The sequence below is a fragment of the Cyberlindnera jadinii genome (assembly GCF_001661405.1).
Source record: "Cyberlindnera jadinii NRRL Y-1542 unplaced genomic scaffold CYBJAscaffold_12, whole genome shotgun sequence".
Classification (NCBI taxonomy): Eukaryota; Fungi; Ascomycota; class Saccharomycetes; order Phaffomycetales; family Wickerhamomycetaceae; genus Williopsis; species Williopsis jadinii.
In genome coordinates, this window is record NW_017963663.1 from 46,310 (window position 1) to 61,033 (window position 14,724).

General features: G+C 44.6%; 8 protein-coding genes across 8 annotated transcripts; 4 read left to right on the plus strand and 4 right to left on the minus strand.

Annotated features, from left to right (window-relative positions):
- Positions 1-109: 109 nt before the first annotated feature.
- ATG1 (serine/threonine protein kinase ATG1) lies at positions 110-2,581 on the minus strand (the record flags this gene model as incomplete). Its single annotated transcript, XM_020212890.1, has 2 exons — positions 110-1,384; positions 1,454-2,581. The coding sequence occupies 2 exons, from the start codon at positions 2,579-2,581 to the stop codon at positions 110-112; spliced, it is 2,403 nt and encodes an 800-aa protein (XP_020069110.1).
- A 1,150-nt stretch (positions 2,582-3,731) lies between these two features.
- CYBJADRAFT_110060 (uncharacterized protein) lies at positions 3,732-4,685 on the plus strand (the record flags this gene model as incomplete). The annotated part of the gene is made up of 1 exon (XM_020212068.1): positions 3,732-4,685. A coding segment is annotated over one exon (954 nt), but the record flags the coding sequence as incomplete, so codon positions are not given.
- Positions 4,686-5,514: 829 nt separating this feature from the next.
- On the minus strand, positions 5,515-6,603 carry RAD18 (E3 ubiquitin-protein ligase RAD18; the record flags this gene model as incomplete). The annotated part of the gene is made up of 1 exon (XM_020213787.1): positions 5,515-6,603. One exon carries the CDS (start codon positions 6,601-6,603, stop codon positions 5,515-5,517), a length of 1,089 nt encoding a protein of 362 aa, XP_020069112.1.
- Positions 6,604-7,073: 470 nt separating this feature from the next.
- On the plus strand, positions 7,074-9,501 carry CYBJADRAFT_22104 (uncharacterized protein). The gene has a single exon (XM_020217584.1). It carries the CDS (start codon positions 7,186-7,188, stop codon positions 9,205-9,207), a length of 2,022 nt encoding a protein of 673 aa, XP_020069113.1. The 5' UTR covers positions 7,074-7,185; the 3' UTR covers positions 9,208-9,501.
- A 270-nt stretch (positions 9,502-9,771) lies between these two features.
- On the plus strand, positions 9,772-10,360 carry PSH1 (ubiquitin-protein ligase PSH1; the record flags this gene model as incomplete). Its single annotated transcript, XM_020212123.1, has 2 exons — positions 9,772-9,870; positions 9,947-10,360. Coding segments are annotated over 2 exons (513 nt in total), but the record flags the coding sequence as incomplete, so codon positions are not given.
- Positions 10,361-11,094: 734 nt separating this feature from the next.
- On the minus strand, positions 11,095-11,367 carry COX7 (cytochrome c oxidase subunit VII; the record flags this gene model as incomplete). Its single annotated transcript, XM_020216566.1, has 2 exons — positions 11,095-11,273; positions 11,361-11,367. 2 exons carry the CDS (start codon positions 11,365-11,367, stop codon positions 11,095-11,097), a joined length of 186 nt encoding a protein of 61 aa, XP_020069115.1.
- Positions 11,368-11,810: 443 nt separating this feature from the next.
- Positions 11,811-12,939, plus strand: CYBJADRAFT_168774 (fumarylacetoacetate hydrolase family protein). Its single transcript, XM_020215498.1, has one exon. The coding sequence runs from the start codon at positions 11,839-11,841 to the stop codon at positions 12,670-12,672; it is 834 nt and encodes a 277-aa protein (XP_020069116.1). The 5' UTR covers positions 11,811-11,838; the 3' UTR covers positions 12,673-12,939.
- On the minus strand, positions 12,690-14,611 carry CYBJADRAFT_168775 (Zn(II)2Cys6 transcription factor). Its single transcript, XM_020215499.1, has one exon. It carries the CDS (start codon positions 14,405-14,407, stop codon positions 12,731-12,733), a length of 1,677 nt encoding a protein of 558 aa, XP_020069117.1. The 5' UTR covers positions 14,408-14,611; the 3' UTR covers positions 12,690-12,730.
- Positions 14,612-14,724: the final 113 nt, after the last annotated feature.

Genomic DNA, 14,724 nt, shown 5'->3' on the forward strand with positions numbered 1-14,724 from the left:
CTGAAGTTGTTGAACTACTGCTTAGCAATAGTATCGTCTTTGAACGACATCGTGTGTATGATCAAAAAAATGTTCCTTGATGAGATATAGGGATCCTGATCGATAGTGTTTATATCTTCTGAGCGTTTTCCAATTTCTTCTTTAGAGTCGCCAATCTGTTTGATATACTTTCAATATACTTTTCAACCATTTCCCTATCAGTTTCCTCCAATTTTTCATTGCCCTCCTCTTGATCGAGTAAAGCCTCCAACATCCAAATACTGGTGGAATAAGCCAGCTCACAGCCCAGCAGGTCAGTTCCATTGATTTCAGATTTGGCGGTGTTTTTGGCAATCTCCAAAGCTCTGTCATAAATTAAACGTTCTGCATAGATCTTCTCATCTTTAAGGTCAGGGTTAGTCTCCCTCAATTTTTTATTGGCTTCTTGCAACTTCAGCTTCACAAACTCCGCCTTCCCCAGGACTTCGTTGAATCGTTCTCTTATCCATTGAACAATCTCATTCAGACGTTGTGACGGGTTATTGGAATTGTTGTGCCACCATTCGGACGCAATGTTCATAGCCTTTGCTAATAACGACAGCGTTTTAACATATAGAAGAACAGCTTCATCAGCCAGTTGCTTGACAACCTCAGGTGGCAAATGGTTCAGGTAATCTGCCGGATCTTCATCTTCTTCTTCAATAGCATACGAGTTTGCTGATGGTGGTGATGGGATCAACTGTGAGAACTTGACCTCTGCGTACAAGTTGACGACATGGGCCTTTGTGGCTAAAGACTCAAGTTGTGAAACGATATCATCACCGCCTTGTGTCTTGAAGTTGTTATAGTTAATGATGTGGTTTGTTGAATTCAAGATGATGTTGTTTGTGAAGGAGTTGTTCGAACTGTTGATGTTTGAAAGTGCACTTCCGGTAGAATGTGTCGCTGTAGTACTCTGATTACCAAACAACCTTGTTGATGCCAACCCCAACGCCTTCGATAATGCATTTGTTGGTGAGATTGAGATGGAAGTACGACGATCAAATGAAGGTCTTCTGCCGTTTGAGGATCCTCCAGAGGATCCACGAGATGAGCGACGACGCTGAGTTGTGTAATACTGGTTTGGCAGGGCAATCGCACCTGCGCCGCTACCAGCGTTAGCCAACTCATCAGCCAGAGCATTCACTTCAACGGCGGTTTTTTCAACGACAACGTATTCCTTCTCAACAACCAGGTCAGATGATTGTAATTTAGAAAGTCTGAAAGGTGCTGTCTTCACCGCAGGCACTTGCGTGTTTAGTGAGCGACGCGTGGTCTGTTGTCCTGAGATTGGTTGAATATCACGTGTGGAAATCTGTTTGACTGTAGGAACTGGGGTAGTAGCCTTAGAAGTTGAGTTATGTGTCTGTGTTTGTTCATGCTGTACAGTTGTTGGAGATGGTGATTTACTAACCCTAGGCGTTATATCTGCCACGTTATTCACTTCTTGTTGCTGTGTATCATCTTCTTCTCTTTCCTCCAGGGCTTCCTCAGGTTGGTCCACTTTGTTATCAATAATTGCACCGTTACCGATGTATTCAGATATAAACAAGTTTTCATTAACCTGTGAAGGTTCTAAGCTTATATCCTTGTCAACTCCATCCAATAGTAGATTCAAATCGTAATTGACAATGTCATTTTCAAAGAATTCCTGGAACCCCATTCTCTCTGTTGGTTCAAATCTCAACAAGGAACAGATTAACTTCTTGATCCCAGGGTCTATTGAATCTGCTACCGCACTTGGGAAATGTATCCTGTTCTTGGACTTCTTGATCTTGTTGAATAATTCCAAGTGGTTTGAAGCTCTGAAAGGAGGTCTTCCGACGCTCATCTCGTACAAGACTGCACCCACTGACCATAAATCTGCCTTTGCCGTATACTTCTGATAGTTCAATATCTCTGGAGCCATGTACAAAGGAGACCCGCATAGTGTTTCAGCCAAAGAAGTGTTTGGCAAGAATCTTGCAAACCCAAAGTCTGCAATCCTCAAGATGGGCAGTTCCGGCAACCCAACAAATCCACGTTCTTCGAATACCTCTTGTTCGAAAACTGGAGGCGCAAGTAGCAAATTTTGGGGCTTGATATCTCTATGAACCAAGTTCTTAGATCTCAAAAACTCCAAAGCCGACGAGAGCTGCTTCAAATAATTCAGGACCAATATCTTGTTCAACCCGTTCGAGTTCTCTGGAGAGGGGTACTTGTTGAACATCGTTTTAACCAACGGATGCTTCTGTATTAGCTGGTCCTTTTTCCTAATGAAAAAGGACAAATCTCCCAAAGAGCAGTACTCCATAATCAAATGGAAATGTGTTTCAGTTTGCTGGTAGTCCAACAGCTTCACAATATGCGGATGTTTCAAGTCCTTTAGGATCGAAATCTCAATCTCCAAGTTCTCAAGGAGCTTCTTGTTCTTCAACAAGGATCTCACAACCGACTTGATGGCCACAGGGGTCCGCGTGTCCACATTCACCCCCTTGTAGACGCTAGCAAAGCTCCCGCGGCCAATCTCAGAGCCAACTTTGTATTGGCCAATCACCTTCACGTCGCTCTGTGGAGGCGACATGGCGTGTTATATCGGTAGAATGAGCAGTGGTTGTGTTGTATAGAAAGTGTGCGGTGCAGTAGGCTTCAAAGTCCCAGGAACCGCCGTGCCAGATGGTTAGGCTTGCCACTGCTTTATATGCCTTTGGGCGGAAGAAGCTCTTCAGTTGTTGATGTATCAGAGATGGTGGCGCTTAGCTTCACAACCAACGGAACCAGCCAATCAAACCACGCAATAGAACCCAGCAGTCACCCAGTGCTTCAGCCAGCTTCAATAAACGTTTCCAGAGCCAGAGACACGAGGATTCAGCAGCCTTTGCTATCCCTTTTTATCCCTTTCGATGTTGTTGTGGATGTTGTTGTTGTTTTCGTTTTTCGCTTTTCGCTTTTCGCCTTTTGGCGTTTTCGTTTATCGCTTTCCTTTCCTAGCACGCCCTTTTCCCATGAAAATTGACGCGATAACCAACAGTGGCGTAAAAGGAAATCCGCAACACGATACTTCGATACGCTTCAAACGTGAAACCCTTGAAGCAAACACACGGTGCTTTCGACGTTGCGATGTTCCAATTGGTAACTGGTGCTTCGGACAAGGTGTGCCGTGGTAAGTTTCCCTATACAAGCCTGTTATTCGATGCTATAGGGGCTGGACCGGTTCAGACGTTAACCACCTATTTATTATAGGGCTATTTGTAAGCTTTACAAGACGGAGCGTGAAACAGACGGAAAAGAGAGGGAGAGGGAGGGAAAAAGAGGAGGCAAGATATTTTCAACCAAGACGAGCTCTGACTCACAGGATCATCCGTAAGGCTCCCTTAAAAAGTGTGTCTTATTGCTAAAAAATTGCGTATGATAAAACCGGAATGTGTCACCCAACCACCGATAAGGAAATCCCACATTGGGAATCGCAATTAAACTTTAAAAAAGATGTCGATGACGTTATTTGCAGATTTCTTTTTTGGAGTGGACGGAAGGGGCAATGAATTCCGACACAAGGACGTGTATTCCGATGCTGCATAATCACACGAGGATTTGGTGTCCGGGTGTAGGAGGCGGCAGCCTTCCCTGTTGTCGGTTATAGTAAAAGCCACATTCAACTTCCACACCGAGAGGGTCTTCAGCGAGGAAAGAGACCCATTGCTAGGCAAGAGGCTCAAGAGAAACAGGATAACGCAATGAGCTTGAAGCTAGACGTTGGCTACCCGCTGTACGGCGCAGCCTTTGCCACGGACCACTCGTTGGTCGTCACAGGTGGTGGTGGTGAGGGAAACAATGGGATCGCCAATAAGATGTCGAGCGTCGGCATCAAACAGGATAAGTTGATTGTTACTGACGACTACGAATTCGCCGGAGTGAACGACTCGCCAACGGCACTGGCGTTGGAGAAGGGCACTCTGCTGGTGTCGCTGAATGCTGCATCCTCAAAGCTGAAACAGGGCGAGAATGACCACCTGAAGAAGTACAAGTTCAATGCCGATGAGGAGCACAACTTTGAGTTGATCAAGGCGGTGAACTTGTTACAGTCAAAGGACCCTCTTGACTACATTAAGGCCATTGTCTTGTCAAAGGATGCGTCCATGGCGCTGGTTCTCAACGCCACAACCCCGCCATCTTTGAAATTGATAGATGTTGACACCATGGAGGTTAAGCAGGTCCTTTCCAAAGATGAGGAGGATGAAATTAGAGACATTGCGATAAGCCCTTCAGGTAACGCCGTGGCATACATCACTGAAAAGAAATTGGTACTTTACAACTTGGCAACAAAGGAATCATGGGAACATGAACGTTTCACTTCAAACTATCTCTTGACCAAAGTGGAACTGATTGAAGATGAGGCCGCAATAATCGGTATCAACCTCAAGAACAAGGCTGGTATATTGCTTCTGGAATCAAGAGTGGTCTTTGAGGATCAAGGTCTTAAGCCAAGAAGAATCTTAAAGACCAAAAAGGCTAGAGTTATCACCGATAAAGTGACAAAGATAACTGCCCTTGACGTCTCTTTATCGGGTCAGATCGTTGCCATTGCTGGCAACGATAACTCTATAACCATTGCTGATCTGGATGACTTTTCAACTTGTAAACGTTATCCAAAGGTTCACACGTTTGCTATCACCAAGATTACTGTCTCTCCAAACGGCGAGTATGTTGCTTCTGTGAGTGCTGCCTCGACAATATCTGTGATTAAACTGCCATCGAACATAAGAGCCAAGTATACCTTGTTGAAATGGGCTGCTGTCATTCTTATCATCTCATTCGTTGTTAACTTCATCAGACAGAACATCACAGACGAACAGTTTAACACTTTCAACAGATTTATGCATGACTTGTTTGACGATGGTAGCTATACACCAGAGGAATTTGAGGCCTTGAGATCCTCTTTATCCTCGCAACAGGCTGCAATTACAGAAACTGGATCCATTGGTGATGCAGCTGAAACTGCGTTTGCAGCTGCTGGTATTGTATTACCAAGAGAGAGCACTGTATCATTTGAGTCTTCTCTGGAACCGGGCTTGGAGTTTGACATTGAAGGCGACGTCCAAACTGCGTTTGCCGTTCATGTAATTGACTCTGGTGTTTATGATTACAGCATTGTTCAAAATGAGGGAGAGGCAAATGAACAAGTTACTGAAGAAGCAACCGAGGAGGTTACTGAAGAGGCTCCTCTAGAAGGTGCTGAACCAGTTGTTGAAGATGAAGAACAAGAAACTGTCACTTTAACCACCACTGAAACTGTTGTTGAAACCATTGAAGAACTGGATGTGGAAGCTGATGGAGAAATTCCAATTGCTGAAACTACTGTTGAGACATCTGAGACAACTGAAACAACTACGGAGATTCTTATCGAGACCAAGACTGTTATTGAGGAAGGTGATATCGTTAAAGTCGTTGAAGAATCACATGTTGTTAGTGCATGATTCAAGTATATATGTATATGCCATAAATCTTCCAATAATGTATCTAATCTGCGAATACTCTTTCATGGTCTGTAGATTCTTGAGTTGATGCTTGTATACTGCAATTCTGTGGTTGTGCAGATGTAATCAGATTACTATCATCTTCTTCGTTGGTACTCATGATATCTATGCTTTCAACCTGTGCATCATCCTGCTCCTCTCTTGTCTTCATCTTGCTATTTCTCGCTTGTTTAATCAAATCACTCCAACCTTTCTTATCCAATTGTCTATCATGATCATCCTTTCTGAACTTGAGAGATGACTCCCATTGCGCCAATTGCCTTCTCAAAACTTTGGGATCCTTTGGCACTATCGAGTCACAGTTTGCATTCCACAAGATGAGGTATTCGTTGTATCGTGACTCCAGCTGGTTTCTGTTACCATTGGTCGGTAGTTCTAATTTTGCCAGCTTTTGCTTCAGAGTGGTGTTTGATAGCGAGCTAAAGTCTAACTTGGTCAGTTTCTGGTATGAATGTTCCGACTCTTTCGGCACTATGCTATCTTTGTCTTGCTCTAGAAGAGGCGTATTGAGGCACAGATCAATGTGCTCACTTTCAAGGACACGGATGGGGAACTGCTTAGCACAGATGGGACATGTACCCAATGGGCCAACCTTTGGAGGGGTCTTTTTCCTCTTGAACAGGGATTCCAACCCTCCCTGGCCAACATTTCTCCTCTTCTTTGTCTCTGAGACAATCTCCAACTCATCATCAACCTCGACGTTATCGTCAATTTCAATAACTTCACAACTGCCACGACGTTGCCTATCATCAACCTTGCTTTCAACCGTCAGCTTCTCCAACAGGTCATCTCTAAGCGTCTTGAAGCATATAACCACCTGCTCAAGCAGCACATTCCTCTGAAGATTCGCCTCGCGTATCTCTTTGGAGCAGATCGGGCATTTGGCCGTGTGGATCAAGTACTTCCTTATACACACAGAGCAATAGCTGTGTCCACAGGTAGTTAATACCGGAGCTGTTTGGTACTCTTTACAGATGTGGCAGCGCAGCAGGGAGTCAAACTCAACGAGGCGAGGCTCTGAGCAGTGGGCAAAGTCTGAAGGATCTGACACAGTTGGTACGAATGAGCTCATTTGGAGGTCCAGTTGGGGTTGTTAATACTGGCTGATGTTGACCGTAAGAGGCAAAACAGGTAAAATTCCTCTGCCTAGCCCAGACAATCTCCGCCTAGCGCAGCTCAAGTTTCTCCGCCTAGAACAGCCAATCTCCGCCTAGCGCAGCTCAAGTCTCTCCGCCTAGCCCAGACAATCTCCGCCTAAGCCTGTAGCCCGCCAGCCCAGCCTAGCGTCAGTTCCGACAATTTCACACAATGAAAACACACCACCGGAATTACCACTTTGGGCCCTCGAGACTGCAGTTTTTTCTTTCTTTTTGTGGTTTTATGGCCTGTCCGAAAATTTCTTCAGCGTAAACAAAGGTGGCCATAGTTAACGACGAATTGTTCAGCGGAGCTCACCACTTGGCTTTGTTGTTGTTGTCGTTTTTGTTGTTGTTGCTGTTCTCTTTGTTGTGTATCATCTGTTGCTGTTCGTCGCTACCAGGACACCGATCTTTTCTCCCGAGGGAAGCTTTACACTGTGTGAATTGATACCTCATCACCTATTCCGAAGGAGCGCAAGAGCGAGGGAAGAAGCGGTCTATATGTCATCACCACAATGAGTTGGCGCAGCAAAGAGATACGAACACTAGCGTGTGGTATAAGAATACCCACGCGGTATAGTCAGATGGCTATACGGCGAGCTACGTCGTCTGTGACGTTTGGAACATCATCTGGGTCATCAACATCAATATCAACGTCAACGCCTACATCGAATACACAAAGTGTACACTTCTCAATTCCGAAGCAGAGGTCTATAAACCCAAAGTTTGAGAGGGTTAGTGGGCTGATAAGGGCCCATAAGTTCAAGAATCTTGCATCTGAAATATCAAATCGATATAAGCATTTCAATACAGCCGAATTGGTTTCAATACTGAGACAACTACACGCATTGCACAAACATCTCATAATAAGGAAGATCTATAGGTCTAAGAGGGAACAGTTTATCGGTGCTAATACACTCCTGGGCGTTGTTATGGAATCTGCATTCCTTGAAAAGGACTACGAATTATTTGAAGAAGTGTTTACATATTATCTACAATCCACTGACGAATCGTCCAAATTGGCAAGACACTTCAACATGGCACTAGTTGTTTTTTTAAAGACGAACACAGAGTTTGCTAAGCAACTGTTGTACCAGATGGTTTATTCCCATCATCCAATGGATGACAAGACACTGTATGAGTTCTTACTAAACGCTACTGATGTATCCACATTCTCCACGGTGAGATTTGTCTTTGACATCTTGAAGAACAATCCTAGCTTGCCCATCTCGGATAGTGCATTGGGCCAATTGATGATTGTATTCATACGAAATGGTAAGTCTAAAGATATTTCAGAGTTGGAACAGTATCTGGAAAACATTGACAAGTTGGATAACCATTATGTCAGAATGGCTCGATTCCTTAATAGAGTTGTCTCCATAGATCCTTCATGCCTATGGCTCGAAGTTGATGAATTCATGCAATCTTTGAAGGATAAGACAGCCGAATCCGTCACCTTTTTTTACGACAGATTATACCTACTATTGAGAAAGAGAGCTACCATCGAGGATATGAAGCATTACACTTCACTGGCACAGAGGGATGGCCACAAGGACACTTTGACGTTACGTGTAAGGGGATTACTGACCGTTGCGCGTACGGGTAGCGCTCATGAGCTACTTGAATATGTGGAACTGTTGAAATCAAACTACCAGCTGGATAAGGATATGTTCATCACGATATGGAATGCTTTTAAACTGAACCAGCCTGGACTTGAGAATGTCATAACTTCAAAGTTCAAGGGTATTTCGTATTCCTTAGATGTTTACTGGAAATCTGAAGCTCTTAGGGATTTGGAAAAGGAGAGCTCAAACAGTAACTCATTATCACAGATGATCAACGTTACATGTGAGCAAGATTTGGAGCTGTTAACTCGTCTTAACAATAAGTTGAGAGACGGTAAGAGACCCACTGTTGAACTTTTCACAAGAGTTTTACAACAGCTGATCAAGATGAAATCACCATATGCATCACAGGTTTACGAGTTATGTACAAAGCTTTATACACCTGTTCCATTACATCTCGAGCTTTCTTGGTTTGCAAACACTCTCAGGTACGATTCGCATGCTGAGGCTCAATTAAAGATTGAGACCTTCTTATTCGAGAAGGATCAGTATTTGAGATATCCCCATTACGCAGAGCTCTCCGACTATGCCTTTAAGAAGGGGCTCAACAAGGTTGGATTCGAGCTCATTTCAAGGGCCACACAATCAAAGAATTTCAGAGTGGATAAGAATATCATTAGCTTATACGTTCCAATTTTGAAGTTTTTAGCAAAGAATGGCAACGGCGAAGAGTATATCAAAGTCGTGGAGTACGTCTTGAAGGAGAATTATCAATTGAATCCCAAGTACAACCGTCTGATTAAGAATACGTCGTGTTGGCTATTGACGAAGTGCGACAGTGAAGAACTTGACTATATGAAGCCAAAGATTGATGAGATGAATCTATCAGTCAAAGATAGATACAGAGAACAAACCAATGAGTATCGGAAAGTACTGGACGACACCATAGAGCTGCTGAGTGGCTGGAGGTAGCACTACGAGCATATCATGTACATAGCAAAGAGGAGAGTGCTACCATCGCCGTCACAATACACTATTTTTTGCATAATGTTTTATTTGATTGTTTTTTGTTTTAACATCTTTTGTTCTCTTGGAGGTTGCACCTCTTCTAAACCTGAACCATTGGGACTTTCGGAACACGATCCTGTACATAGAGAACCGCTCAATGTGACAGTTTTATATAAAAATGGAGACAGAGACTATGACTGCTACCACGATTTCGTATAGAACATCAATAGACAACTATCGATGCTTTGATCACTCTCTGTATGGTTGTATAAATTGATGTTTACATTTGAAGAAGCTCATCGCCGCGAAATTTTATTTAGGCCGAGACACACAAGCGGAAGCTTCCGTAGTAGAACAACTTCAACATCAACACGGATTAGACAGGAGAGCGGGAGAGAGCAGGGAACTATGACGGCATTTTCATTGGAGAGTGTTCTCACACAAGCGGTATGTACACGGTGAAGGGTAGCGGAAGTTTTGTATACTAACGTTGAGCTGACAATGTAGGAGCCTCACTTAACAACACATTTGATCAAAGAGGTTGTGGATCAAACGATGTGTCCCGTGTGCCATGAACAGATGTTTGTACCCTTCATGACACAGTGTGGTCATAACTTTTGCTATACCGTGAGTTTACTGTGTTCATACCGTGCTGACTGCTGATGTGGGATGGAATAACTAACAGAGCGTGATGTGTTTATAGTGTCTCTCGAGCTGGCTGTATGAACATGAGTCGTGTCCGTCTTGCCGAACCTATGTCAGAACTGCACCAACACTCAACATTGCACTTCAGAACCTTGTGAACTCGTTGTTTACAACGTATCTACAAGTGCTGCCTCCAGATGCCCCTGAGGACTGTGAAGCCGAGAAGAGGCGTATGGAATCGCACTATCAACGCGATTTGGAGAAGGATTCTCTGTTCAACAAGCTGTTCAAGACTAACCATGTTGCGCTGATTGACGAGGAAGATGGGGTTGCCAGGTGTAGTAACTGTAACTGGGAAGTTGAAGGCAACGTTTGCCACAACTGCGGTGCTAGAATTGAGTATCCAAGGGACAGGGAGCTGAGACACGGCCGTGGTGGTGGTGATGATGTTGATACTGATTCCTTTGGCGAAGATGACAACAGCTATGAAAGCGATAGTGCATACCTACCTGGTGCTGTGCTACATGATTCGCCACATCTGCGCCAAGTGATGAGAGCTCTTCGAGATGTACATGCGTACGATGACGATAACGACGACATGTTGAGCGCAGACATGCTGAGCGGAGACGATGAGTACCACGATAGTGACGACGATTTCCTTGATGACAGAGACATCGCAGAGCTGGACGTCATTGATAACAATTCGTTGTTGTCGTCAGATGAGGAGTCCAGCGATGCATCTGCGGTGAACAGAAGACCCATTGTCCGCATTGAATCCGATGATGATGATGATGATAATGACGACGGTACAGATGCTTCAGAGCAAAGCTGGCATGGCATTCCAGACCGATCTCCAGTATCAGCTACACCGTACACTGTGCACCAACTCGATTCAGACAGCGACGACGATCGACTGGAGATTGACAGCAATAGAAGAAGGAGGTTTCAAATTGTTGACCTGGATGACAGCGAATGACCCTGCCACGTTCTATACGATTCTACATAAAACACCAATCTGATTTTAAAAACAGAGACAAATGTCAAAACATGTGTATTAGCTTCTTCTTCGCCCTGTCTCTTTGTCTTTTGCTTTCTTCAGCATATATAAATAGAAAAAAATGTAATCAAGTTCGTCAGATGAATGTGTGGTTTGAATGTTTATGAGCTTCTAACGAAGAACGAAGGAGACAACTTTTTTCCTCAGCTTTACTTCTTGTCCTTGATACCGCAGACAGCTCTACCCAAGTAGAAAACGTTCACAGCGGTGACGGACCAGAAAAGAGCCCAGAATGGGTAGATGTAGAACTTGGATCTTGGGTGTCTCATCCACAATGGCTTGGTGGAGTTTTGATAGAGCTTTTGGAGTTCGATAACGTGGTTAGCCACTAGGTGTTTGTTGTTAGTATAAGCACATCACTTTCATGCTCAATGCTTCTCCATCAAAAATACAGCGCTTAACCCAGCGGTAGAACCGTTCATAGGTAAAAGTATTGCGATGAGCACGTTGGAAGCATCAAATCAGTAGCTGCTCCACTTGTCTGTTTGCTACTTACTGGTTCTGATATTTGTCTTTGGTCTTTTTAGTTGTTGATGGAACAGTCTTTGTGTGTTTGTGTTCTATTTTTTTTTCCTCTTTGGCTCCCGTCTCGCTCCTTTTTTGGTTCTTTGGCCAATGGGAAGCGCGGATTTTCACCTTTTTGTTCGATCGTAAGAGTGGTCTGAGCGCACAGTCGTATCATACGGCGTATGCCGCACTTAGGCCATCATGCGATTACATAATCAGGCTGCCGTGGTGGAGGGATGGCGGAGATAACTATTCTCGGAGATAACACGGTGGGCTGGTAACGCCGAAAACTAATAACCTTCCTGAGCCACACTTTCTCGAAGATTGTTCACGTATCTTCAATTCTACACACAAGTGATGGAGGGAGACCAGAGAAAGACCAAACGATGACAATTTCAAGACTGATACGGTTCGTTGCGACTGACGGGAAGGTCTATTTCGGCGAAGCCCTGAACGCGGAGCTCAAACAGGCGTATGAAGTCGTTGGTGATGTCTTCAACAGGCATCAGGTTGATACGACCCATGTGCTTGAGGTGTTGAAGCTGTTGGCACCTCTGCAGAGAGAACAGATCGGCACAATCAGGATGATTGGTATGAACTACAAGAAGCATGCGGAGGAAATCCAGCTGGGAATCCCTGAGTGGCCGTGCCTGTTCTATAAGCCCTCAACTGCCTTGAACGGGACATTATCACCAATTGAGGTGCCTCAACAGGCCCAGATTGAAGGTGCTAAGATCGACTACGAATCTGAATTGGTGGTGGTCATTGGCAAAGAGGGTAAGAACATCCCTGAGGACCAAGCTTTAGACTTCGTTCTGGGATACACCGTGGGAAATGATGTGTCTCAGAGAACATGGCAGATTGAGCGTGGTGGCTCTCAATTCAACGTTGGGAAGATGTTCGATACGTGGGCACCGATTGGCCCTTGTATCACGACCACCAAACTCATCGAGGATCCGAATGCCTTGAGGATCAGCTCTAGAGTCAACGGTGAGGTGAGACAGAACAGCAATACCAACGATGCCATCTTTTCTGTGAAGAAGCTGATTGCACACTTAAGCATGGGCACAACTCTGGTTCCAGGTGACTTGATCTTTACAGGAACACCACAAGGTGTTGGTTCTGGTTTCAGGCCACCAAGATGGTTGAAAGACGGAGACACAGTAGAGTGTTCCATTGAAAACATTGGAACACTACAAAACAACGTTGTATTTGAATAAATCTGAATATAAGACAAAGAAAAGAATAATAATACACAGGTTATTTCACCATATAACGTCAATGGGCTCCAACAGTTCCTTGCACTGCAGGAACAGTGGAATCAATCAATTCCTGTAATCCCAATGCAAATCTATAAGCCAAATCATCCGTTAAGGTGCTCATGTTCTCAAACTTGTTTTGAACAGATTCAACCTTTTTGATGAAGTTCAACAACTCGTGGGTATCGTAGGTGTTGTTGTATAGATGACACCACTTGATGACTTTTAAGAACACAATTGACGTGTAGAAAGTACAGACGTGAATCTGGTCTGAGAGACATGCGAAATACAAATCGTCGTTTAAACCAATGATGTGGTTCAACACTTTTAAACAATGGTACAGCATCTTGTTCAACGTGTCAACGTCATCGATGTGCTTCTCCGTTGCATCGTTGAAGTCAGTAGTGTCCATAATACCGTGGCTGCCCATCTTCAGATGATAAAAGGCACTCACATAACAGTAGTGGTAGCCAAACTCTACAAATTGTAGATTTGGCTGTTTGAAGAGATAGTTCCATTGGTCGTACCACAGCTTCAGGTCATCTTCAAAAATCTTGAACTCAGTTGCAGAACCAGCCTGGATGAAGTTGTACAGCAGCAATTGCAGCGAGATTTCACTAATCATTCTGCCGTCAAAGTTGGTTGCCTGGGCAAGGTCTAAAGAACGCCTTGCCTGGTCCAGGCGAATCTCATCAAGGACACACATTCTACCAGAGAATATACAATTACAGAGGTGTACCAGACACATGTGATTCCATATTCTAAAGTTTGACAGTTTCTCCATCTCCATGTCCACCGTTCCCAGTGATCCTACAGAGCACACGTGGAGGAAGTCATTGTTCATGTCGAGCGTGAGAAACTGCATCACGGCAATACCACTGAGAAACCAGGGATCAACAACCAACTCTGGGGTTGATAAGGAGTACCCGTAGACTGCTAATATCACCAATGCCTTCAGAAAGTTCAAACTCTGTGGTGATCTGTAGAGACCCTCGTACAATTCCAACTTCAGCTGCTTGATCAGTTGCTGGTAGGTATCAAAATTGACATCTGTAACGTTATAACGCAGGCTCGTTAGGCAAATCGTGGTGAGCAGCATCGGCGATGATCTCTTGATGTCCTCGATCAGCACCTCTGCGCTGGTCTGTGGAAGCGATATCCACCTGCCGTAGTTCTCTTTGAACAGATCCACAGCATGGATGGCCTCTTGTGGGGAAACAATCCCCAGTGACAGCACATTCGGAGGCTCACTCGTGAATGTGTTGAGTGGAGAAAGTAGATGTGATACCGTCAGTGGCAGATTCTGGAAGGACACGCTCTTGTACATCAGATTGAAAGGCGAGGTCTGTGCTGGAGGTAGAGCCATTGAAGAAGAGTCATATTCATCTAGAGCCGAGGGTAGATTGTGCTGTCTCTGGATGATCGCAAGGATCTTCTTCACGTTATCTCCTAACGTCTTCAGCGAGTCAGACCCTTCAATTGACGGCTGCGAGGCTTCGTTATCGTCGTCTATCTTCCTCTTCTTGTTTATAACATCTGGGTCTGACAGCGTCCCATCTGTTAGGAACGAACAGTCTTTACCCAACGAGTAACAACGGAGACATGAAATGGAGTTTGGAGACGGGAAGCAGCGAGTCTTTTGACGACGGCACGAGGCACACGCCTTTGTAGCCCTTGGAACCTGTTTCCTATTCATTCTTCAGATCGTTGTGCGCCTGAGAATGAAGCTGGAGGTGGGGGCTTTGGTTATCACTCCCGAGGCCTTGATAAGAGAGACTATGCCAGTAATTGACGATGGTAGTGTGTGTTTTTTTTTGCAAGGAAAGGATGACTGACGACAAATGGGTGAAGACTCTGCTGATGAGCAAGGGATCAGTCGGGTTATGGGGGTAAATGGGCTCAATTGGAGGGAAAAGTTTTCCACTTCGTACTTGTTTAGATGGATAATTACGCTGAGTCCATTCGGATATAGCCGACGGGGAGCCCGACGGGACGGTACGGACAACATCTGCT

Coding starts and splice junctions, on each gene's coding strand:
- CYBJADRAFT_22104 (XM_020217584.1), top strand. CDS start 7,186: ATGAGTTGGCGCAGCAAAGAGATACGAACACTAGCGTGTGGTATAAGA.
- CYBJADRAFT_168774 (XM_020215498.1), top strand. CDS start 11,839: ATGACAATTTCAAGACTGATACGGTTCGTTGCGACTGACGGGAAGGTC.
- CYBJADRAFT_168775 (XM_020215499.1), bottom strand. CDS start 14,407: ATGAATAGGAAACAGGTTCCAAGGGCTACAAAGGCGTGTGCCTCGTGC.